This window comes from Gopherus flavomarginatus, chromosome 10 (genome assembly GCF_025201925.1).
Source record: "Gopherus flavomarginatus isolate rGopFla2 chromosome 10, rGopFla2.mat.asm, whole genome shotgun sequence".
Lineage (NCBI taxonomy): Eukaryota > Metazoa > Chordata > Testudines > Testudinidae > Gopherus > Gopherus flavomarginatus.
In genome coordinates this window covers 20,007,273-20,033,059 of record NC_066626.1, presented here as the reverse complement: position 1 = coordinate 20,033,059, position 25,787 = coordinate 20,007,273, and the positions used below count along the sequence as shown (strand labels likewise).

The following is a 25,787-nucleotide window of genomic DNA, read 5'->3' as shown; positions in this document are numbered from 1 at the left end:
ATGGCACAATGGAACACAACAGGTGTAACTAGCCCCAAGTTGTCAAGAGAGATGGGATCTTAACGTTAACCTTAACCTCCAGTACTATTACTGGTCTAAACATTACCAATCCTATATATATATTTTTTTCAGATTAATTCTTCTATCATCTGATGCCTGTACAAAATGTTCCACTCTAGATTTTCTTCAAAATGTGGCATAAACAAAATTCAAGATGGTGTAAAATGGCACAAAGGTTTTATTGACCCTAATCTGGGAAGATTTGCATAATGCACTTCTGGCTTCACCACAAGTAATGTTAATAAGTAATGTGGCCATGCCAATAAAAACTTCATACATGTGAGCATGTGAGTATATATAATACATATACCATTAAACTTTGGATAAATAACTTTGGAAACAGTAACGATATTAAAAGCTTAACTGCGTCTTTAAGCTATGTTAGTATCTTGTTGCACTTAAAATCTTTGTGCCACAGAGCAAAGTTTAAAATACAACTGTATCTGATTAAGTAGGTGTTAACAAAATTCATACTTGCTACTGACTATACTAATGTGGGCCTTGCTTTGCTAGCATAGTGCTCCTTTTTGATGTGTTAAAAGCTGAGCAGGAAGTATCTCATTTTGGAAAATATTACTTTTAAAAGGGTTAATCCACTCTGATGAGCCATTTAATGGAAAAAGGGAGAGAGAGAGTTCTGCTTCGAGAAGACTCAAATAGGCATTAATTTAAATGTTACAGCAATTGATAGAAAGGTGAGAAGTAACGTGAGCTAGGAGCTGTTCCTCTGGTCAGCATCCTCTGTGCACGAAGTAAATGATATCCCATATTCTTGCAACAGCTGAAAAAACAAAACAGAACATGGAAACATGTCCACTACATAACAGCCATAGGAAGTGAGAGAAGGCGGGTGTTATGCTTTATAGAAAGTGAATTAGGTACCTTTTTTGTTCCACTTTAGATGTAATTCGACAAACAGAATGTGAAATGTGTCTTAGATTCTGTCAGACCGAGCTTTGGAAATTGGAAGCCATGCATGGTGGAAGAGAGAAGAAGTAGCAGTAGCAAGCCTATGTAAAAAGCCCCCATGTTAACAGTGGGCCTTGAGTCAGTGGGAGGTCCTCACATATTTAATAGTAGAAGCTTTTTTCCTTTAAAGAAGAAAAATAGCCATTGTTTTTGAGGTCAGAAAAGGTATTTTGCCATGCAATCTACTGTAGGACACAACAAAATCTGGCAAGCAAAAACAATCTCAGCAGGATTTCACAGCTGAAAATCCGTGAGAATGACTTTTTACATGGATCAAGGTATCAGCACACTGTGTTCATATGACAGTATTTCACCCTTTTGTTGAGATGGATTTGGCATTTTCATTATGAATTTTGACTCCATTTATTGAGTAACAGAGAAGCAATATATACAAAAAGAATGTTGTGTGCACTTTTACAGGATTGTATGAGTCTCAGTTAAAAAAAAAAAAACCCACAACCAATCAGGAGCAAATGTACTGTTATGCTGTACAACCAACAGCAAGTAATAATTCATGCTGCAGATACAGCGCAAAACCAAAGTAAAACTGTAGAAAATTAACACCAGAATGTTCTCATGTAAGAAGAATTGACATTTACACAGTGCCTTTCATCGAATGATCCCAAAGCAGTCAACACACTTTACAACTACATGTAAAGAGAATAAAATGTTCAGCATCGCTTCTTTGGAGTATTGTTGTAGCTGTGTTGGTCCAGGATATTAGAGAGACAAGACCTGAAAAAGAGCTCTGTGTAAGCTCGAAAGCTTGTCTCTTTCATTAACAGAAGTTGATCCAGTGAAAGATATTACTTAACACATCTTGCCTCTCCATCATCACTTACGTTACTAAGGCATTTCTGAAAATTGTATCCAGGGCTCACTTTACCTGCGGCTATAATGCAGCCACCTATGGAGTGAAATGTGAAAGTTGTTTAACAGTACATACTAATGCTACCCAATAGTTTGTGGCAGAAATTGAAGAACAGTGGAGCTTATCCAACTGAAACTACAGGGAATTTGTAATAGGTAGAATGTAATTACCCAATTGGAATTGAGCTAGGGCTAACAACTAGGATTTTTAGGCCCAGCAAAGTAATTAAGCATGTGCTTAACTTTGATACTTGGTAGGAATTGGGTGCCTACTTCTCTTAGGCTCCTTTGAAAATCCCAGCCTAAATGCACTCTAAGGCCCTTCGTTTTCAGTTTTTACTGAAAAATTCCTGGGTTCCATAATGCTATTATTTGCTTTTTACTGTTTTTCACCCAAAATTTGGAACACTCACATACATGAAAATATCAATTTGGTTAAGGAAATCCAAGACATTGAATTGGGTAGATGTGTTCAAGTTAATAATAAGTTAGTCTAAGTGCAAATATGAGGCTGTCTGTTAAAGTAAGGCAACATAGAGGAAGACATGTACACATGCATGTGTGTATGTACAGTTCATGAAATAAACCACAGTATTTAAGTTCTTTTACTTTCAATACTCTTTTTTTTCTTTGTTGCTTTGTTTCTATCCCCCATCCTCCAATATTAGCACAGTGAAATATGACCTTAATTTTTTGCACTTTTTTTTACCGTGTTTTAATTTTTGTAAGAAACGCTGATAAATTCCCAGAAAATGTTAAAATAAAAAGTGAAAAAAGAGGGCCTGTGTGCAGACTATAAAGCACACAGGAGGTGCAACGTGGCTGAATCAATGTTACTTGCAGAAACTTAGCTTTTTCATTTCCTAGTTTTTTAGCAATTTGAACTGTGCCTCCTTAACATTGCATGAATGCAGTATTTTCCACTTAACTTTGTAAACAATAATGAAACAAATTATTTGCTGAATTCTACAACTGTTTTTCACAGCCACTTGTTAGCACTCTTAACAGAGAATTTCTTTGATGTTATTGGAGCGAGTATCAACCCAAATGTCATTTTAACGTAATTCTTTTGTGTGACAAGCTCACTGTTCTCCCTTCTCTTTTGTTATCGAACATCTTAGGAAAGCTCTGTTAGTAAGAGATTACGCCAGTGGTTCCTTGGTCTTACAGAGATTTCATCAGAATTGTTTCTTCTTTTTTAATGGACAATGGAAAATGTTCGACTGTCCATTATTACACTTCTTTGTACACAGTCTACAAATATAAATGGAAATTATAATTACATCTAGTGTTGGGTCACAATGGAAATCACTTTAATCCCAGTGTGGAGGTAGGAGGGGGAGAATCAATAAAAAACCCTTAACCCTGATCTTTTCTTCTTAGACATTTCATTTTGAGTTGCATCAGCTTGCACCAGAAGTGTTAAAAGTTTAAAGGATGACTTCTTCGGTACACAGAGAGCCATTCTGCATCCTTAGAAAAGTAACACTGTCTTGTCCTATTCCCATGTGGAAAAAAGGAAGAAGATTCTTTTTAAGCGTTTATCAAGTGTTTCGTATTATGTGGAATGCTCCACATGTTCATCCTTCGCTTAATTAAAAAAAAAAAAAGAGGGACCATCGTACATTTAAACTTTTCTACTGGACATAGCACTTACTATGTTTGTACTATAGAATCATAGAAGAATAGGGTTGGAAGAGACATCAGGAGGTCATCTAGTCCAATCCTATGCTCAAAGCAGGACCAACACCAACTAAATCATCCCAGCCAGGGCTTTGTCAAGCTGGGCCTTAAAAACCTCTTAGGATGGAGATTCCACCACTTCCATTCCAGTGCTTCACCATCCTCCTAGTGAAATAGTGTTTCCTAATACCCAACCTAGACCTCCCCCACTGCAACTTGAGACCATTGCTTCTTGTTCTGTCATCTGCCACCATTGAGAACAGCCTAGCTCCATCCTCTTTGGAACTCCCCTTCAGGTAGTTGAAGGCTGCTGTAGATGTATGTTTGCCAAAACCGCAGATCGGAACAGTCCTGAACTTTGGAAAAGTACAGACCTGGGTGTAAACATCAGAGCTGACACTTATTTCTATGATGGGCTTTGCCAATTCCCAAACCCCAGACCTTTGAATTTTGGGGATAGATGCCCAATTCAGGATCTGAATTTTATCTTGGCTTATCTCAAAATCTTGCACTGAAAATCTTTAAAACTTGGTTTTGATAACTTCCAATAGCACAGGCTCTGCACCAAGTGTTCTGTTATTCTGCAGCTTTGGATCCACCTCTTACTGCAGAATTGTGTTCTAGAACTTATGGCTTCATTTTTTACAATTGTTTGAATTTTTAAAAATATTTTCTTTATGCTTTGAAGCATAAGCCAACAACTAACTGATGAGGCTGGAAAGAAGCTTCCTTATTTGGTGGGTTATACCATAATCATCCACAATGGAATTTTGTGAAACTTTCTCTGAAAGGTTGGATTCTGGCCACTGTCAGAGGCAACATATTGAAATAGATAGCCCACTGGTCTGAAACCTCTGTTCCTAATTAGATACAACATCTACAGAATGAAATTAAGATCCATTCAGTGCAATATCCTGTTCCTTTCTGATTGCATGCAGAATTCAGAGTTCTCTCTGGACAATGAAAATGTATTTGAAAGTTTGAAAATAATTTTACTCCAGTCTTTCTTTTCTTAGAAAAAAATAATGTAACAGAACTTTTCAATATGTGCAATGGGCTTTCTTAGCAATCCAAATCTAGTACTTTGGGGGGTTCACTTTCTCCATTAGGTTGTTGATTTTGAGCCTTAACTACAGTACTTGCTGGGAACTCCCTGGATACAGATATTTCATGAATTTATTTGATTCTTCTATTCTTAATGTAATTTCCCTTTATAAAGGCCTAATCCAAAATTTATTGAAGTCTTTGGACCAAACAGCAATTAATTTATGCCACCATGTTTCTCGTTTCATTGCATTATTGCCCTTCCTGCCTCTGTTGTATTCAGCCATGGTAAAGCATTCTTTCTGCTCTACCTCCCTCTGGGAAGCATCCTGATGCTTTTTACAAACATCCTGCACAAAGATACATTGCACTGTATGGTCTAAAAATACATTACACTGTGTTGTATCGAAGTGACCTTTGTTATTCATTAGTGAATCAGCAGCCTGGGGAACTGTGGCTTTCAATGAGCTATTTTAATAGGACTTTATTGTCAGTGATGATTTCCTTGATTTAAATATGCTGGAGCAAGAATAATTCTTTGATTGATTCATTATGTAAAATATTTGTTTCAGTGTTAGAATTTAATTATTTACATCGTAGTTGGCCAAACTGAGAGATTCCTTCTTTAAACCACTCTGAAGTATCTTCCAGATTCTCAACAGTCTCCACTAAGGAGGTACTGTTTCTTCTATTTCCCTCACTTCTGGGCAAATCCTACCACTCCTCTTGGCATGGAGGTTCCCTTATGCCGTGGCTCAGGGGGTGCACATCTTATACATGAAATATAGATCTATGAGGCTATCCAAGGTGGGCAAGGACTGAAGGATATGTCTGGGCCCAGTGCTTTCACTCCTACACACATTCACTGGCTATTGTACCATGTGAACATGGCCCTCTGCAGTCTGTGTGTGAAGATTCCCCTACACACACACACAGATCCTGTGGAAATCCCCCCTTCCCCTCCCTGCCCCCCGCACACAGCCTAATACCTAGGAATATGCACTAAATTGTTTATGTGCATCTTACTCTTTTAAAGAAGGAAATTAAATGCAACAAAATGAAAATAAAAATACTTCCACAATGTTAATGTGGAGATTTTAAAGCACATAAAAGTCAGCAATTATGGTTTCCACATCTGTGAACAGGCCACATTGCTCATATATATCTAAAAGCATTAAAGTTAATGCCATGTATAGTAATAAAAATACTACATATGCACAAAGGGCTGAGTTACAGTTGCTTGTGGGAACTGTTTCTTGAATTTCCTGAATTTTGTGCAGTTAAAGTCACAACATCGCATTGATGTTTCAATCTCTCTCTCACACACACACACACACACACTCTCTCTCTCTCTCTCTCTCTCTCTCTCTCTCTCTCTCTTTGTGTTGAGGTGGCATTTGAAGAATTAAATGGATTCACAGCTGTTTCTCACTTTTCAGTACAATATGCTTCCAGCTACTAGAATTAGGTTCATTAAACCACCTTAATCTAATCAAATAAGCAGAACATCCCAGCCTGCCATTTTGGAGAATAGCAAGGACTTTGGAAACAAGTAAAACAATTGAATGGTAAGTTCACACTCCTTAACTACTACCTGATAGCAGTTAATACATGCAGTATTTATAAAATGCATGCAAGAGACAGAGAATTCAGACAGAGATGGGGCACAAACACTCATTCCACAGAGCCATGGGTTAACCTCTCAGTAGCCATCTATCACTACAACAGGATTACAGCCTTCTAGTTCTGAGTCCTGTCAGTATTACATATTTACTTTTAGCTAACTTTTTGCAATGCCTATGGCCATATCTTGGCCCTTCCTCAACTGCAGTTGTGCTGTGGAAAGGAATGGGGCTGGACTGGGGAGACTGCTCAGGTACTCTACATCCTCTGTGATCTTCAGAGCTCTGCTCTGTAGAGGCTTCCTGTTTCTCTAGAGGCGTGGGGAAGGGTTGAGATGTGGAAGAGCTTGGATCCATGACTAGGCAGATCTATTGACCATTTCCCTTACACAAAAGGTGGTGGTGTTTACACTGTCATTTTTCTTTAAATCGTCTTGCACACTGCACTGTCTCTAGTGTAAAAAGAGGGCTACACCTGGTCTGATCTGAATTAGGCAAAATGGTGGTAAAAACCCCGTGCCCTGCTCCTCAGTTTTGAGACAGAAAGGGGACAAATGGCAGAGACTCAATAGCAAAGCCTGCAGTGGACTTCAGGGACTTTACTTGGAAGATGCTCAGATACTACAATGATGGGCAGCAATATAAAAAAAGGTAATTCTGTAGGCAGTGTAAAACCTTTAGCTAGAGTGTGTCCAATCTACAGTTGTTCCCCACATACAGCCGCGCTTACCCTAGTGTAACAGTGGAAGATTTTAAGAATAAACCAGCATAAACACAGCTCACATGTACCCTAGTTCCAAGGGTTATTGCAGCCGTAATGTTGTTGTAGCCTCTAGGCAACACTACAGCTACTCCATGCACTGGGCGGAGGATTCCTGTCCTCTCAGCCTGGGAGATTCCCAGTTCACAGGTGTGCACGGGTTCCAGGATTTGGCCCCTGTTATTTAGGGCCAAACTTGAGGAGCCCCACAACATTTGTAACCTTGCTTGTGGCTGCAAAGTGAGTAGTTGTCAGGTATAATTACCTGATTAACCTTCACAAATATGGAGATTTACACACTTTGTAAGTGCCTTAACTGCAGCTGTAAAATTATATGTTCAGTCACTTATCCTATTATAAACCTTTAGATTTATATTATATAAATTATTGCAGCTGATGTTTTCTGACTAGCTGAAGGGGGAGTGGTTAGTGAAGTATTAATGGAGCACAGTATGTTGAGAAATCTATAGTTTACACCAGCAGTTCTCAAACTGGGGGTTAGGACCCCAAAGTTGCTACCATGTTATAATGGAGTCACCAGGGCTGGCATCAGACTTGCTGGAGTCCGGGACTGAAGCTGACGCCTGAGCCCCACTGCCCAGGGCTGAAGCCCTAGGGCAGGGGTAGGCAACCTTTGAGAAATGGTGTGCCAAGTCTTCCTTAATTTAAGGTTGCACGTGCCAGACCGGCAGTGCGGGCAGCAAATGGAACCCCAGACCAGCAGCGAGCTGAGCCACCCTTGCCAGCCAGGGTCCTGGCCGCCAGTCCTACTCAGCCCGCTGTCGGTCTGGGGTCCATCCGCCCCTGCCAGCCAGGGTCCCGGCCGCCAGTCCTGCTCAGTCCGCTGCCCGTCTGGGGTCTGTCTGTCCTTGCTAGCCAAGGTCCCGGCTGCCAGTCCTGCTCAGCCTGCTGCCGGTCTGTGGTTCCGTCCGCCCCTGCCAGCCAGGGTCCAGGCCGCCTGTCCCGCTCAGCCTGCTGCCGGTCTGGGGTCTGTCTGCCCCTGCCAGCCAAGGTCCCGGCCACCGGTCCCACTCAGCCCGCTGCCGGCCGGGTTCCATTTGCCCCTGCCAGCCAGGTTCCCGGCCCCCGATCCCACTCAGCCCACTGCCAGTTTGGGGTCTATCTGCCCCTGCGAGCCAGGGTCCCGGCCGCCGGTCCCGCTCAGCCTGCTGCCAGCCTGGTTCCGTCCATCCAGACCAGCGGGCTGAGCAGGGTTGGCAGCCGGAACCCTGGTTGGCAGGGGGCCGGCGGCTGGAACCCCAGACCAGCAGTGGGCTGAGCAACTCATCCCGCTGCTGATCTGGGGTTCCATAATCCAAGTTGGCAGCGGGCTGAGTAGGGCCAGCAGCCGGAACGCTGGCTGGCAGCTGTGTGCCACTAAAAATCAGCCCGCGTGCCGCAGGTTGCAGACCCCTGTCTGAGGGCTTCAGCCCTCGGTGGCGGGGCTCAGGTTACAGGTTCCCTGCCTGGAGCTGAAGCCCTGGGGCTTCAGATTTGGCCACCCCACTCAGGGCAGTGGGGCTTCAGTGGGCTCAAGCTTTGTGAGCTCTCTTCTGGGGTTGTATCGAAATTTTTGTTGTCAGAAGGGTGTCACAGGGCTAGGAAGATTGAGAACCCTTGGTCTATCAGCATATGTAAATGTGTGTAGAAGTAAATGTCTAGATTCAAACAAAAAACAAATAGGGAATAAAGGATGAATTTACAGTTTCTTTGAGTTGTTTAGGAACAAATCAATAAGTCAGAGGCTTGGAGACAATGCAGGTTGAAATAGCATCTAAAGAAGACAACAAAAGCTTTTATGCAAAAGCAACTGTCAGCTTCCTTAGGACTTTTAGCTTTGGTTTTCCTGCAAGGAAGAAAAAAAAAAAAAAAAACAGGACGTCTCAGTGAGTGTAACTGAATCCAGAAACAAAAAGAAATGAAAAGGAAAATAACCAGCTACCATTAATTCCAACTGTATATCTCCTTTATGTATTGAAGCATGATTTTACCACCCAGTTTGTACCATGGGAGGTAGAGCTGACAGCCGTGCTCCATCATGGCAATGGAGGGAAAACTGCTAGGAATGCTTTAAGTTAGATGAAGAATGATTTTTAAAAAAAATAAAAGCTTGGTAATAACATTAATAACCCATTCTTACAGGTTTTTACTAGCCTGCTGAAGATCAGAGAGTATGTTCAGATCCCAATGGCTGAACAATGAAAATCTCAGCTTGGGTTGTTATTACTTCGAAAGACTCTTTTAATGATTTCTGTTATTTGTTGAAAATCATTTTAACAACATAGCTGAATAATCACTGTGCTTTAAATTCATTTCATGTGACAAATGGAATGGAATTTGGTTTTAGTGTCGTTCAAAGTGCTGTGCAGAATGAATTGGATACTTGTAGTTCAGCGAGTGTGCAGGCAAAAGGAGGAGCTATTATATGTTCAGCAATAGCTCTCATGCAGCCCTGGACATTACACACAACCTGTGTGCTTTTTTTAAGAGAAAAAATTTTGGATGGGGCCCTGGGATTACCTTTTTTAAAACACTTTCGCACCTTTAATTTCCACCTTGGCAGCACCCAGCAAAGCAGCAGTACTGGGTAGGACACTGGACTAACCTGTATTCTAATCTTGGTTCTTCCACTGACTTGCTGGGTGACCTTGGTCAAGTCACCTTACCCCCTCTCTTCTCTTTCCCCATTACCCTTTGATTTATCTAGTTAGACAGTAATCTTTTGTGGGCAGTGACTGTCTCTTAGAGTGCCTACTACAATGGGGTCCCAATATTAACTGGATGCCTCTAGGGGTTCACGTAATACAAATAACATCATCCAGAGAGACTTCAGTGTAACATGGCTCACAGTAGTGGCAGTGTTTCACCTGTTCAGTATTTCTCATCCTTGGGTATGAGTCTAAATCTAAATGTAATATTCAGCAGGGTCCTGAACTTTCTTTTCTTTTGCCGGCTTCAGATGTGTGAGCTTGATATATTTTCTTCTAAATATTGAGTGACTTTTAGTGTATTGAGCTGGTAATACTGAAAATAGCCCTCTTACATAGGCTTCATTTGTTTAAAGTTTGAAAATACAAGATTCTTCATATAAAAATGGATTCAATAGATTTTTCTACGCTCAGAATGTAACTTGATCGTGCCCCCCGCCACCACCACCGCCACCACCAGCATCCTCTGGCCCTCCCCAGGCACAAAATCTCTCCTTGGTTCACACCTGCCCACAGGTCATAAGACCCCAGAGTTACAATAGTCAAGACAGGTTGGATAGGATTCCCATTAGTGCATAACTCCCCTGATTGGTCAGAGAAGTTATTGCAGTGTGCAAAAGGCTGAGAACATTCGTCTCTATAGTGAGCTTTCAGTGCTTGCTGATCTAGGAAACAAAAGGCCAAGGGGACCTGAAAATCTAATCCAGGCCTTTCACATGATGGTACGTGGAGGTTCCCAGTGCAAGAGACACGACTGCCTAGTATTGAGACTGGGTTGCTTATGCCAAGAGGTTAATGACTTACAAGGCATTATGCAGTGTCGAATAATGAGTAACATTCGAAATGACATGCGGTAAGGACTCACCACTTAAGTTACCGATCTATTTAAGATCCCTGTAAGCTTGAAAAGATCACAGAATAGAAGTGTCTTGCTCAACAGGCAATTCTTTATTCCATATACCCCACCAGAGGAGATGTACCACGCTTAAGAGCATATGAACAAAATGAGAGGGAGCGACCTTGGGAAAATTACCACAGCAGTTGTCTTGTATCCGTATCAGGTACTTATAAAATACCAACCACTGTGCTTGGAGTTTTTTAGGTTTTTAACCTAATTACTTAATTGTCATGGCTCCTGATGTTTGTAGGCAGGATTTAGGGGGCAGGAGGTGGCTTTTGCACGGAGGGTGGGATTTTCAAAAGTTAGCCTAATTCCTTCCACTGAAATCAATGAGAGTTTCACACTTACTTTCAATAGGAGCAGAGTTTAGCCAGTGCTGAGTGTTTTGTGAAAATCTCTCCCTAAATTCTGATGCTGGCCGGACTAGAGCACAGTTTATTCCTATTTTCTACAAGAGGCTCATTACAGTTACCGTTACGGTGGTGCTCATATGTACAAAAGGAATCATTAAGCTCCCTAGGGAAAGCCTCACATCATGTGTTATTGTCATCTCATGATAGAAGTTTAAAATGTTCTTTCAGGTTATTAAATTGCATTTTTGTTTATTCTTTCTGTACCTCTTTTGGCCTACTTGGAGAGTTGTCAGCAGTAGCTAAATTCCCTGTTTGGGTCCCAATTTTGAGAGGCGCTGAGCACCTGATAAATATCTTCAACTCCTAATAAGTTCAGGTGCCCAGCACGTCTCAAAATGAGCCCCTATCTGCTGCTTCTGTGGAGTCTCCATTACAGAAAGTTTGCAGTCATGGCAGGCCATTCTGTATGATCCTCTGCCAATCTCTTTATGGATGAATAGTCCCTTTTATCCACCCAGGATACCACATTGTCCATCCAAGACCTTATTTTTTTGCATCGTGTTCTTCTGCCATCATTTCTCTTCCAGTGCCCATAAACATGCATCACCTGCTGACCCCCTTAAAATGTGCCCTGCAAACAGAAGCTATGTTTTCATAAGATCTCTGACTAGCATTTGCTAGTGGGTTGAGCATTGGCCTGCTAAACCCAGGGTTGTGAGTTCAATCCTTGAGGAGGCCATTTAGGGATCTGGGGCAAAAGTCTGTCTGGGGCTTGGTCCTGCTGTAAGCAGGGGATTGGACTAGATGATCTCCTGAGATTCCTGCCAACGTTGATATTCTGTGATTCAGTCAGCTCCAATACTTTGTATTGATTAGAGGCTATCCATGATACGCTTTCAAATAGAAAAAGGCCTGATTTTCCAGTCACTTAAGGCAGGTCTACGCACAGTTTTTGTCCTGCTATAACTATACCAATATAAGCACCCTTGTATGGTCTAACTGCACACATATTTGGGAATTTGCTACTTTCTAAACTATATTCAAAACTTTAACTCTTTTCTTATAGCAACACAAAAGCTGTGCAGACAAGCTCTTACACTAGGATCAGTCAAGGGTAACTGTTGAAGTTAGAGGAGTTTCAACAGTGTAAAACTGCTGTGAACGGAGAATCAGGCCCTAGGTATCTGCTTTGTGTCTGTAATTGATCCCTGCTTGAATTCCCAGCAAACTGTGAGGGACCTCTCCTCCTTGCAATCCAAAGCAAACACAAGTAGCAAAAGTAGATGTTTTTCCATTCCCCCCCCCAGTAATATAGGTCATGAAATGATCATTATTTTTATGGGTCCGCAAAGCCTATAGAAATCAAAGCTATGTAATATACATTGCAAAGTGTTCTGCTAATCCTGTCCAACCGCATTCGTGCCTTCACGAGGGATGAGGGGTCTGGTAACTGGAAATCTGACACTGAAGCAATTCCAAACAACAGTGCTCCAACTAAAAACAGCTCTCTCTGCGTGGCATGTGCTACATGAGACACTAGGATTGTATTAGTTTACATTATCTGATTTTTTAGTTGTGCATTGTTGATAAAAGAACAGGAGGCGAAAGCACCTTCACCAGCTCAGCCCATAAATAATCTGTGTGTGGTGTGTTTGAGGTTAGTATGACATTGCTAGACATCTGCCTTCTGCCGAGAGGTATAGGCATCGCTCACTGACAGCAGCAACAGAGCAACGCCTTGTGCTGCAGTTTCCCTCTCGTAATAGGATACAAAATTTGGTTTCATTCAGCTTTTTAAATGCAAAAAACGTGATCTTAATTGATAAATGTTGGTTTGAAATGGCACCGAAAATTTTGTTTCAGGAGTAACCAGCCTGCAAATGAGAGACTTTAATGAAACTCAGACCCAGGCAGTGACTCTTTAGGTATTGCACAGTGAATATTAAGCTGCTGAAGTTTTTGGTGCTAGTGCCTAGAACCAGCACTGCTTTCTCTGTTATGTGCCGTGACTTTAAATATCAGAGAGCGAGACTACATAGCCATTGAGCCAGGATTTTTTAAAATATAAGTCAGAAACAGTTTTATACGGTCTACTCTCAGAAGAAACACTTCGTATGTTTGTTATAAGATTGATTGTTTGCCTCATTTAATTCCTAGATCTGTTCTTGGTTTTTATCTTCTTCTTTATGTGTAGTTAGGGCCCTTATCACAGAGGACAGGCAGCACTCCATTGTGATGCATATATAGAGAATGCTTTGCTGACATCCTGGGACACAGACAGGACTCTGTTCTCTTTGGCACTCTAATCACTGCCTTTGTTATCTCATGCCATCACCCAGGATCTCTTGCTTAGTTAGACTACACAGTCATGGAAGAGGATGCAAAAGAGGCTGCAGCCAAGTATGGGTTTCCATTGGCAACAAAGTATGTGACTTCTTGGGGTGTATTTCAACAAGTACTTCCTGTCAGAGTAGGAGAAATTCTTTTCTCTGCTAACTGGAGAATTACTGAAATGGGGACATCACAAGACCCAAGAGAGCAGAAGTTGAGCAAGTGAGAGGGGAAACGATTTGTAGTCCATTTTTTATTGACACCCATTTAATGTCAATCACTAATTAACATTTTGGAAAGAGGAAGATCTTCCTTAAAGAGTCTGCTCCTTTCAGTTAGGTTGTAAACAACCCTGAAAGCTCTCTGAGATTCATAGCAAAACCAGGGAATGTCAGACATTCTTGATATTTCTAAGGTAAAAACAAGCAGGAAAAGCAAAGATGTTCAGGCCTTCTTTAACCATCAGCAAGAAGTAAAAAAGCGCCCAAGCACAATATTTTAATCATCCTTTGCAGGGTCATCTTTAAAACAAGGGTTATATTGGACTCCTAATTACATAAATGAGTCAGAGTTCCTAACTGATCTGTGTTTTGAAGATCAACCAGCACAGCTCTGAGCCAGTAGGTTAAGGTTGAAACAAGTTGGCAGGAAGTGTGGGGAAGTTTGCACGACTTCTGTCTGTGCCATACTTCTCTGTGGAGGTGGGGAATCGTATTTCCCATCATCACAATTCAATAAACAGGCTTTTGAAACGCACTTTGCCTACATCAGGTCACTATTTGGGAGGAGAGTTTTCATGCGGCTCTAATGGCTTTGATTCCTTTCTTGAAGTCAGTACTCCTACTTCTCTCTTTCTACGACTTCCTTAACAAGAAGTATATTAACGTAGCTGGTCCTGCATCTTCTGCTCCCTACTCCTTCACTGGGGAAAGCACAAGTCAGCCAGTCAGTAAAAGGCTGCCCTACAAGCAGGGGCGGCTCTAGACATTTCGCCACCCCAAGCACAGTAGCATGGCACAGGGAGCACGGCAGGCAGGCAGCCTTCGGCGGCGTGCCTGCAGGAGGTCCACCGAAGCCATGGGACCAGCGGACTCTCTGCAGGCATGCCGCCAAAGGCAGTCTGCCTGCCCCCCTCCCGGCGACTGGCAGAGCGCCCCCCGCGGCATGCCGCTCCAAGCACTCGCTTGGCATGCTGGGGTCGGGAGCCGCCCCTGGCTACAAGATCAGCTCCTTCCCGTGCTGTTGTGTAAGTTCCCCATTTGCAGCCAGCCATTAAGCCCCTGGTCCCCTAGGTCAAACAACTGACCAGAAAGCAAACAGCTGACACAGAGCAGTTCATGCTCAGCGTGTCCTCTTAAAGGGCACGCTCCTAATCAGGCGCTTTGGAGTGGCTGGACCTGCTTGACCCAATTTGTGGAGTTTGGATGGATCGCCTGGGTCAGTGATTTTCCACTTCTGGTTGTTGGTCTGACCCACAAGCTGTGGGTCACTGGGGAGGTGTGAGCCAGCCTTCTGAACTCTGAACCCACCAGGAGCTAACAAAAACAGAGCAGGAGGGGGAAAGAATTTCATTAGGGCCTCTGCTGGGAGAAAATGCAGAGTTGTTTTGCTTCTACTCAGAAATGAACACCGTGTCCAAGGGGCTGCAATTGAAAAGGTGTTTGGTTTGGCTTATGGGGTTTTTTTGCTTTTTTGTTTTTGTTAAAGAAAAGTAATAACACACACAAGCAGACTGTATAAGGTCAGATGAAAATTGAGGTGCTTCAAAGTGGCAATGCATTCACTCTCTGGAATCACCATTCTTAGAAATTGCCCCCAAATCTCCCTTTATTCATGTGAGTGCAGCTTTTTCTGGTGATGGCATTTCTGATGCTGCCTTAAAAATACTGACTTCCTGTCCGCTTGAAAAAAATAATAAAAGGGACGTTCAGGGTTGGTCAAGCACCAGCTATTCTTTCCTTTTCTTCATCTTAAAAATTCGTAGCCACTGCTTAATGTGACATGGGGAGTGGGGGCTCCAAAAAGTGCTTTAAACCACTCTCTAACACCCTTTTAAAATCACTAATGCCAGCAGGCCTGGATTTGGGAGGAAATCACCCATAATAAACCAACAAGCATGAGGCAGGGGAGGGGAGGGGAGAGAGTAATAGAAACATAGAGCTAAAGGCCAGAAGGGATCATGAGATGATCTAGAATGAATCATCAGGGAACTGTTCAGTTTCAACACCCAGGGCTTATTATAAATAGGAACAATGGCCTGGGTCATCCCCTCCTCTCCTTCAGAAATACCCTGGGGAAGTGAGCTGGGCAAGGGGGGCCGACCCATCTACAAGGACCCTTTGTTGAGTTTCCCTCAGATTGTTCTCCTCAGGGGTTGCCAGTGGAGCAGAATTGCGAAGGCTCCCCCAGCCTTCCCTGCCCACAGAAACTCCCTTGAAATGTTCGTGGCTTTTTATCCGAAGGGTGGTGGAACCTGCACAAGTATTAACACACGGGCTTTTCTGAAGCGTGAAGTGGAACCGTGCCCGGCTCTACCCACTCCTTCCCCAGCCTGACTGTCCTCTAGCTGCCAATCCCAACCCCATAGGCATAACTGAGCCATTTGTACTCCACCCCCAGAAGAGGTGAAGAGGGGCTGTAGAGGGAACGCCTTGCATGGGTAAAATTGGCCATCAAACCAGATCCCAATACTTTTACCGTGGAACCTGGTTTCTTCCTTCCCAAATGTTACTCTGAATGGTTCCACGTCCCCAGCACACTCAACTTTCCTGAAAAGAAGCCATTCCCTATAGGCGCCGACTCCGTGGGTGCTCCGGAGCTGGAGCACCCACCAGAAGCCCTGCCAATCAGCTCCTACCCCTTCCTCCCAGTGCCTCCTGCCCGCCTTGTTCAGCAGGGTGCAGGAGGCACTGGGAGAGAGGCAGGGCCGGCTCCAGGGTTTTTGCTGCCCTAAGCGGCGAAAAAAAGAAAAAAAAAACACAATCGCGATTGGTGGCACTTCAGTGGCAGCTCCACCACGCCGCTTTCTTCTTCAGCGTCAATTCGGCAGCAGGTCCTTCCCTCCGAGACGGACTGAGGGACCCACTGCTGGATTGACGCCGAAGAGTCCGACGTGCCGCCCCTTCCCCTTGGCTGCCCCAAACACCTGCCTGCTGCGCTGGTGCCTGGAGCAGCCCTAGGGAGAGGAGGAGTGGGGGCGAGAGTGGAACGAGGTGGGGGTGGAGCAGAGACACTGGCTTGGGGGAAGGGGGGTAAGGGGGTAGAGCCTCCCCCTTCCCCCCCAGAAACAGAGGAAGTCAGCGCCTATGCTCTACAGCAGGGGTCGGCAACCTTTCAGAAGTGGTGTGCCAAGTCTTCATTTATTCACTCTAATTTACGGTTTTGTGTGCCAGTCAGGGCCCGCTCTACTGTTTTCACCACCCCAAGCAGAAACAACCTCCCCCTGGAAGTGACGGAGGTCAGGAAAGCATATGCAAATGCAGGCGGGAGAGGCGGAGAAGAGCGGGCTGGACCAGGCCGGGCAGGATTTTTAATGGCACACTGCTGCCTGCCAGGGTCCCGGCTGCCGACCTGGGTTCGGCAGCAGGTTGAGTGGGGCCGGCGGCCAGGACCCCAGCAGGCAGCAGCGTGCCATTAAAAATCAGCTTGTGTGCCGTCTTTGGCACGTGTGCCATAGGTTGCCAACCCCTGTTCTACGGCCTCTTGCCCCTCCTCCACACTGTGTAGTGCTCCTTCTTTGCCACATCCAGCCCCTTGGAGAGTGAAGGTCCGTTGAGGGTGCAACTCGTGATGCACAGGAGCTTGTTCCAAGAGCAACTCTGATTGCAGCTTTAAGCAAATCTGTTCTCCACCAATTACATTTGAAATACTTTAAAATCATACATTCTGCTTTGCATTAAGGGCCCAATTCAAAGTTGCCCAGATTCCCTCTGGGCTTTGCATCTGTCCTAAGCACATTTGCATTATTTTGATTTTTTTAAAACACAATTTAGCAAAAATTCTGTCTAATGATAACAGCTAAGAAAAATTACATGAAAACATATGGCCATTATCTTGACAAATATCCTTTTAAGAATTGCTAGTCTCTCGAGTCTTGGAAAGGAAACTAGTGCCAAGTATGACACACTAACATTTGTTCCCGTTGTTTTATTCCTTGACACACAACTGCTTCCTCTTTTGATTTCTCTTGCACATAAACGCAAGCTTCCAGTTGCAAGGTATGGTGTGGATGGCCTGTCCACCAGGCTTGTCATCATTCTTACCACCTTTGATAGAAACACACAGAGCAGCCCTTTGGCTTGCTGTGGAAGTTAGACTTTGTTGCAAGGCCTGTGTGTGAGAGTAGAGATACCAGTTGTCTGAACACATGTGGGTTAAGAGTCCTTTTAGTATCTCAGAAGGTGGCTTCAACCCCTTCAGCACTTTGCCTGGACTGTCTCATGAAAAAAACAGGAGGGCCTGTCTTTTATAATATTCTGTTTTTAAAGCAAAACGTCTCTGGGGACCGTAGGGTCCTAAAAGTCCAAGGCCTGGAATTCTTCCTTTCTCTCTTTCCATTTTAAACAGGAAACATTTGCACTAAGCGATTCCAGGGGGAGTGTTGTAGGTTCATTTCAAGGCAGATAATGTTTGTTCATTGCCTATGTCTGTGATTTACCCCATGGGCTTAAATGAGTGCAGCAGAAAACCACATGTTGTGTTTCACTTCATGCAAAACAATTTTCGATGGCATCTGGGAGGGGCGCCTGGGATAAGAAATGAGAAGCATGCTTATAAAATCCCTGTGTGAACAAGAGAGTTTGGTGAAGGAAGTGAAAGTCATCAGCATATTGGACACCTTATATCTTTTGCAACAGAGATTTTTTTAATAAATCCACAAAAAGTTTTTCAACAACCGCTAGTGTTGTCCTGTGCCCCAGGGCAGGTGTGTCTAATTTACATTTTCAGTCTTCTCTTTGAGTCAAAATCCTGCAGTTCCTTCAGCTTGACCTCAGGCAAAAAATTCCACTGAAGTCAATGGGAGGTTTTGCCCTAGTGAAGTATAAGGACATTTTCAGTCACAACAGTAAAACTCCTAATTGTGCTGAACTGTTGTGGATGCTGCAGTGACATATCTATGCAGAACAATTATTTTTGCCATTTAGAAGTATCACATGTTAAACTATTCTAGGGAGAAATATCAATCCCTCGTTAGTGTAAATCATGGCATTTAAGACACAGAAAGGTACAGAGGGGACTTTATAGCATATCCTCTGGGATTACATGTTCACATGTTGCTTTTCACATGCACCAGAGCTTGCCAAACCCTTATGGATGCAGACAAGTTACAGAGCAGACTTAACATCAGGCTCTCCAGCTCACAGGGGTTTTTTGAAACCTCACTGGCGGCTAGCCCATGAAACACAGATACTGTATCCTAACATCCCTGTTGTTTCTTCCAGGCGTTCCAAGATTTCCAACTACGGTGTTTTGAGAGTTTTACAGTCTGACATGTTAGAAGAAAAAAGTGGGCCAGGGCTGGGAGGTGTGATTATTTGTGCACATACGGCTTATGGGATTTGCAAAGCTGTAGCCCAAACTCATCTGTTTTTCCTCAGGCTAGATAAGACACAGTCAAACACACATTGTTTGAAGGATCTTTGTTTCCATTATGGCAAACGGATCAAGGGAGGCTGGCTTTGTGAGCTGCAGAGCTCTTCCTTTGTCAGTGGGCTGTGATGGGCGCAGGACCCTGGCGCCCAGTATCCTGTGAATTAGAAATACTGCATCATGTAGCTGGGAGGATTTTTTTACTCTCATGTTCTGTTTTGACTCATCAGGTCAAGTTACAGCTGAGGTGCCATTTCCTGTCCCACATTAAATGTAGAACTTTAACTACAGTGTGTTGCTGGCTTGGAATACTGCTTTATTTATCTAGATGTATTTTCTTCCTTCCCAGGTGTGGCCCAGCAGAACCAATGGAGTATTTAACAGGGCCCCGAGTGATATACAAAGAGCGAGATCTTCCATACTACCAAGGAGGGCAGCCTGCTGTCCACCCCTCTAAAGGAAACTACTCTCGTGCACAAGACATGAGGGCAGCAGAATTGCGGTATCCCCAGTATTACCCAAGCCAGCAACTAACCACCCAGCACAAGGGACCCCTCCGCCAGGATGTCCCACCTTCACCTCCCCAACCGCACAGAGTGCCAGCTTATAATGAAATGGGCCGAACAGGGCAGCGTGGGAGCAGCCCGGATCAATACCAATATAGACATCAGGATTCCAGGCAGAAGAATCCCATGACTGCAGCTGTATAGCCTGAAACTGGACTTTGTCAACATGGGCTGGGATGGAGGATTCCTTGCATTCCCTTTTTTACAGTTGGTCCTAGCAAGCTTAACTGCATGTAGGAATGGCACCTTAACTGGAATCATTCTTACTGAACCTGCCTCAGGATAGGTTCGTTTTCATAGGAATCTTGGGCCATATCAGATTAAGAGACTGTGTCTTTTAGGTACGTGCATTACCAGACATTCAGATGTTTTTAACACCAGTTAAAAATAGAAAGTGATGGCTGAAAAGTAAGTGCACCTGTTAGTACAGCTCAGGGCTATTTACCACATCTGGCTACACACACATACAGACACACAGTGCACCCTCTGTAAAAGACCAGTGGTGGTATCGCCAGAGTCCATTTTGGATCTACACCACAGAAGTATTATATCACAGAAGCCTTCTGGTGACCTTACCCTGTGTTCAGTGCAGTGCTGCTCTTCTCGGGATCAGAGAGTCTTGTGTAATCTAGTGCCGTGTGCAGTGGTGACTTTACCAATGACTTCCGTGCTGTTCCACTCCCACTCGAATCAGCAGTTTTATATTTTGAGAATGCCGTAATCATTGGTTTTTAATCTTAGCTGTATCTTCCTCTTTCTGCTTGTTTGCTGGAACATGCATCTGGGAGCCCTCATTTTTGGTAATTCTGCATCAAGTTTACCCACTTTTCATATTGCAAATAACACAATTGGACTAAAATGAACTGAACTTGGGCAGTTTGGAGAGTATTCACAGAACTATCCTACAGGATCATTAGGGGATGAGGCAACCATCTGAAAAATGTCTGTCTGTTCCCATGTGTACGTATATTATGCAGTGCACAGCTCTTAAATGGAAGGCCTAGGGCCCAGGTGCTCAGCAGCTGTCAATGAGTGTAGCTTCCTTGACTTCAGTGGAGCTAATCCTATTTATACCTGCTGAGGATCTGGCCCGAAGTGTGAAGTACAGTAGGTGCTATTAAATTGTTACTCCATCAAGTATTCAGATGGATCGGGGAGGGCAGAGCCTGTACTTGCCCCTACTCTAGTCAGGTTTGCATAAAGGTGTCTGCTGGCATATCAGTTAATGAATTCTGAGCCTGCAGTTGTAAGCTTCTCTGCTATTCTGCTGTCAGTGTGCATGGCTCCTGCCGCTCGAATTGTCACCTGTTAATGCAGGGCCCACTGCTGATCACTGCAAGGACGCTCAGGCTCTGGCAGTGCCAGTATTGTGCAAAAGGCCAAGCAATGCCAATTCGCCTGGCAGTGCTCTGCACAGCAACTGGGAAAAAGGGGGCAAGGGGGCGGCTTTAGGCTTTTAAAAGCAACAGGATGGAGAAGAGGATGAGGATAACAGAGGAGAGATTGCTTTAGAAACGTTGGGGGCAAAGAGAAAAGGAATGAGGAGAATGGTTTAAACAATTAAGGTTTTTTAAAACAATTAGGTGAGGAGAGGAGAGACGCTGAGGTTCATGGAGAAAGAGAAGACAAGGGGAGGGACAAGTGGAGCGGGAGCGGGAGAAGGTAGAAGAAGGACCTAGCTTCTTTCCCCCAACTCTCTGCAGACATGCTCAGGGCGGCTCTGGCCTTAAGGAGGTAAAAGATGCTCTGAGGCAGTTTGAAATATGCCTCCCAGCCATGCAACTTCCCAACTCCACAGACATTTGCTGTACAGTCTAACTGGGCTTCAGATGCTTGAATGCTTCACTCAATGATTTGTCATGCTAAGCATTGCTTAGGGAACCAGAGAGCCTGTAACTAGGAACACATTTGAAGTAGCTTCTGAGTGTCCATCATTCTTCAGGCTCTGCCTTTGGAAGCAACAGAAGCTCGTTTGGGCCCTTCCCCCTCTGAGAGAGAGGTCTGGGACCTGGCCTGGCTGACGCCCTTTGGTACGCAGCAAATGCATCAGGATTCATTGCACAGCTCGCCTCCCAGTTATAGATCACACAAAGGGTCCCTTCATCTGTTGCGTATCCCTTTATCAGGACTGGTAAGGATTCATTCGCTCTCTAGAGACTGGTGCATGGTGTATCTGAGTCTCACACAGGTTTGCACAGCTGCATTCCAAGGGGCTCTTCCAACCATTAGATGCATTCCCATTCCACTGTAAACACTGTGTAGGGGACATGCCACACACAGCCTTGTACTTCTTTGAACGAGCTTTCTGTACTGGGTGGTAGACTCGGTTAATAAAGATTTGGCAGCCACAGGGTAGCTGCTAGTGACATGAACGTCCACCTAAAGCAAAGTGAGAACAAATTCAAATACTTTCCTTTCATCTTTTGAAATACAGCCCCAGATGCATTTGATCCAGCTGTAAAGGAACAAATATGTTTGTGACAGTGGCTTGATCAAGCCAGACCACAATTAAGAACAGCTCTGAATATAAGCTACTGCCTTATCATTCATTACCTACTAACCCTTCAAATGCTCCGCAGCACAGCTTACAGAACTCATTTACAGTATTTCATGAGCCAGGGCCAAATAAAAACAGGATGGAAACAGCTTCTGGGTTATTTATGGCCTTTGAAGGGCTTGCTCAATTGTCTCTCTGTAACCTGAAACCTCCTGTGAAGGCTCACATTGACTGCAATGGCACCACTTGGTTAGGAGAGACAGATCAAACGAGCACCTTCCAAGTTGTTAATCTTACTCAACATGTTACACAGAAGAGACTTAACAAAAAATAGTAGATACTCGTATAATATATGGACACATCATACACTGCTGGAAGCTATGAAGGAGAAAACTTCTGACCTTGCTGGGGGACAGGAGCAAAAGGCATTACAGACCATCTCATTAATCTATGGTGCTGGTCTAGGAGAAAATTGCAATTTGCTGGTTTAATATCTTGTAGAGGTACTGTATTTGCAAAGCATGATATATAACTACTGTATGTATAGTCTGCTTCTGTGCAATGTAAAATGTATGATTTTAGCACCATATTGTGGCAAATATGTACCGGGCAAATTTCACGAGGTGCTACAACTGACAGTTGAAAATACACCACTTGCAAAATCCAAAAGAGCCGTTCAGTAACAGGTTGCTCTTTTTCCCCATATGTCCATATGTTTTGGAGTGTTACGTGTCTGAAATGCTCTTGACACATAGTTGCCTCACATTCCTTCATCAAAAATGTGCCAATCCAGCAAAAACCTTCCTGCCGTGATCTGGGTTTGCAAGGAGAGCCCAGGTTACTGCAGGAGGCAGAATGCTGTACATTTGCACGGTGGCATGAATCAGGATTAAACAAGAGCAACCTGCTTGCATGCCAGGAAGGCTGCTGTGACTCCCAAGCTGCTGTGCTGGCTGAGTTGCCGCATCGGTTTCTGATTCTGGTAAAGAGGCAGTTGGGTGGTGAAGGATTTAGAGACACAAATAGAAACTGGTGACTTGCTGAGTGACCGAGCACTCGTGATCCACTGACATTGGCCCGTGAGGAACCATTACCACTGTGATAACTGCTATTATAAGCACTCTTGCAAAGATGTCTTTGTGAAAAATGGAGGGCACTCAAGAATGAAAACAACCCCTATCCCTAAATAACGCCTGCAGCCCTGAACACCAGGTCACACAAACGTCCTAAACTAGAAATAGCTTCACATGCTGCCTAATTTTTGTACAGAGTGAAAGTGCTACCTCCTCCTCATCATCATCATCATAAGCATCCTCAAAGATTTGCTTTTCAGACAAAGACAGTTCTGAGTCAGTCCCATTACTCTTCTGGGGCCTGATCCTGAGGCTTTCCACTGAACTGAAGTTGCTTATCTCCTATCCTGCAGTCGTGATTGCAGTTGTTTGCAAGAGTATTCTAACTTTACGTGCACAGTCTGGAGAGTGCCCTTTGCTAGCAACATATAATAAACCAGGACGTGTTGTTTATAAGTCACTTTTCTATTATTTCTTCGCTTTTTTATGATACTTGACTATGGTTGTGTGTGTTGAATAATAAATACAGTGAAATCATTGGGAGGAGAGATTCAACACCAAATTTGAGAAAAAAATTTGGTACCATAAATGATTTTGCATTTTTTTGTTATATATGACTATATAAATTTTATCTGTTTTTATTTTGCATTAAAATAAAGGCTTTAAGATTACAAACAACCATCTATTTGTATATTGATTCTATCACTTCTTTGCACTTCTGAAGGCATCTTCTTGGGTTGTGATCTGGCGTGGTCAGGATTAGTCGGAGAACTTGAAGGAAAACCCAGCATTGCTGCAGAAAATAGTGATAATGGCTCATTACACTTAACTTTGAATCCCTCAGAGCCAGCCTTGAATCAGTGCTCCAGCTTTGTGGTATGGGATGCTCTGCTGTTGGGCATTCCATGTTCCAGATGAGTTGTAAAACCAAGGTCCTGATCCCATGACACTTTTCACAGAGATGTTAGCATCTGTCACCTGCTGACTGACCCCTTTAAGAGGGAACAGGGTCCAGCGCACCTGTGACTGATTACCTGCTGCCCAGTTGGGCTTAAGGCACCTGAGTCTTGTAAAGGAAGCTGTAGCAGAGGCTGCAGAAGAATTGCAGCAAGCAGGAGGTGCCTGCAGGAGACCCTTGACTGGAGGAAAGATTTTGAGGCTGGAAGCCAGACCTAGAAATTTGAGGCCCAGCTAGGAAGGGCTAGGAGTGGCTTCATGAACAGCAGGCTTGGACAGAACAAGAGCTCTGGATGTGGTAGAAGACTCCAGAGAATTACCTTTGGAGATGTGGAGACAGCCTGTATTTTGGAACCTTGAGTCTTGTTTTTGAACTGTTCCTGTAATTCAACCAGACCCAGACCCAGGCAGGGGTGATCATAGAATCCTAGATCATTAGGGTTGGAAGGGACCTCAGGAGATCATCTAGTCCAACCCCCTGCTCAAAGCAGGACCAAGCCCCAAATTCCTAAATGGCCCCCTTAAGGATTGAACTCACAATCCTGGGCCAATGCTCAAACCACTGAGCTATCCCTCCCCCCGCCACGTCTGTGTGGAGTTCTTAAGGTCCCTGAAGGAAACTGAGGCAGGTTTCTACAGGTGGCGCATAAGAGATGGTCAACTCTGTTACAGCCGTGACCAAATTCCAGTTTGGGCAGCTACATTTGGCCTACCTAAATTCCCCCCACGATTTCAATTCAAAGCAGAATTCATCATTTCCTGTTCTCAACTGAAGTATAGTGTTGCTCTGTGTTATGTAACAGCTATCCCATTCCACCCCAGCTGATGTTGCATTTCAATGAGATGGGTGCAGTGCTTCCTTTATATGCATTTCAGAACCCTTGAAACTCTGATTCAGGTGCTTAACTTGAAGTACGAGAGTCATCCTATTAAAGTCAATGGCAAACTACTTACATGCTCAACATTATGCACATGTGGCAGCATCAAGGCCATAGTTTGTATAGTACATTGGCATCTGTTCAGATGTAATAATAAAATTCTCCAAACCGAATATAAAAATGTTCAGTGTTTAGGAGGAAAGTCACAAGGCCAGGGACGTATCACTTCTATGAATAATGTTCCCTGTGTTGCTTCTAAGGAACATAGGAAATAGAGAAAGAGGACAATGAGACAGACAGGGCTGGTGCAACCCATTAGGTGACCTAGGTGGTTGCCTAAGGCACTAGAATTTGGAGGGCGGCATTTTGGGTCCTTTGGCGGCGACCGTGGCGGCCGGATCTTCGGCTGCCCCGGTTGTTGTCGGCATTTAGACGGAGGGAGCTGGGGCAGGGGGGCGCAGGGAGGGCCGCCTGCAGCAAGTAAGGGAGGGGGGCACAGCACACAGGGGAATTCCCCGCCCCAGCTCACCTCTGCTCCGCCTCCTCCCCAGAGCATGCCGCCCTGCTCTGCTTCTCTCCCTCCAAGGCTTGCAGTGCCAAACAGCAGTTTGGCACCACAAGCATGGGAGGTGGGAGAAGTGGAGTAGCGACGGAGTGCTCGGGGAGGAGGTGGAGCAGAGGTGAGCTGGGGCGGGGAGCTGCCACATGGCTCTCCGGGCCGGGGGGAGCTGCTGCGGTGGGGGTGTGCCTCAGGGCGGGGGTGGATGGGAGGCTGCCGTGGGGGGGTGCCTCAAGGTGGGGGGGGCGGGGAGCTGCCACAAGGCTCAGGAGGGGGGCGCAAGGTGGAAGTTTCACCTAGGGCACGAAACATTCTTGCACCCACCCTGGAGACAGAGGGGAAATGAAAGACTGAAAATAGGAAGGGC

The 25,787-nt window shown here is 44.3% G+C and overlaps 1 protein-coding gene across 4 annotated transcripts in view; it reads left to right on the top strand.

Annotated features, from left to right (window-relative positions):
• Nucleotides 1-23,697, top strand: part of PARD3B (par-3 family cell polarity regulator beta) — a 683,847-nt gene extending 660,150 nt beyond the window's left edge. For all 4 annotated transcript variants that reach the window (XM_050969567.1, XM_050969566.1, XM_050969565.1 and 1 more), the window contains one exon: nt 19,240-23,697. In XM_050969567.1, coding sequence (XP_050825524.1) covers nt 19,240-19,600 — 361 coding nt within the window. In that variant the 3' untranslated portion in view covers nt 19,601-23,697. The remainder of the gene's footprint in view (nt 1-19,239) is intronic.
• Nucleotides 23,698-25,787: the final 2,090 nt, after the last annotated feature.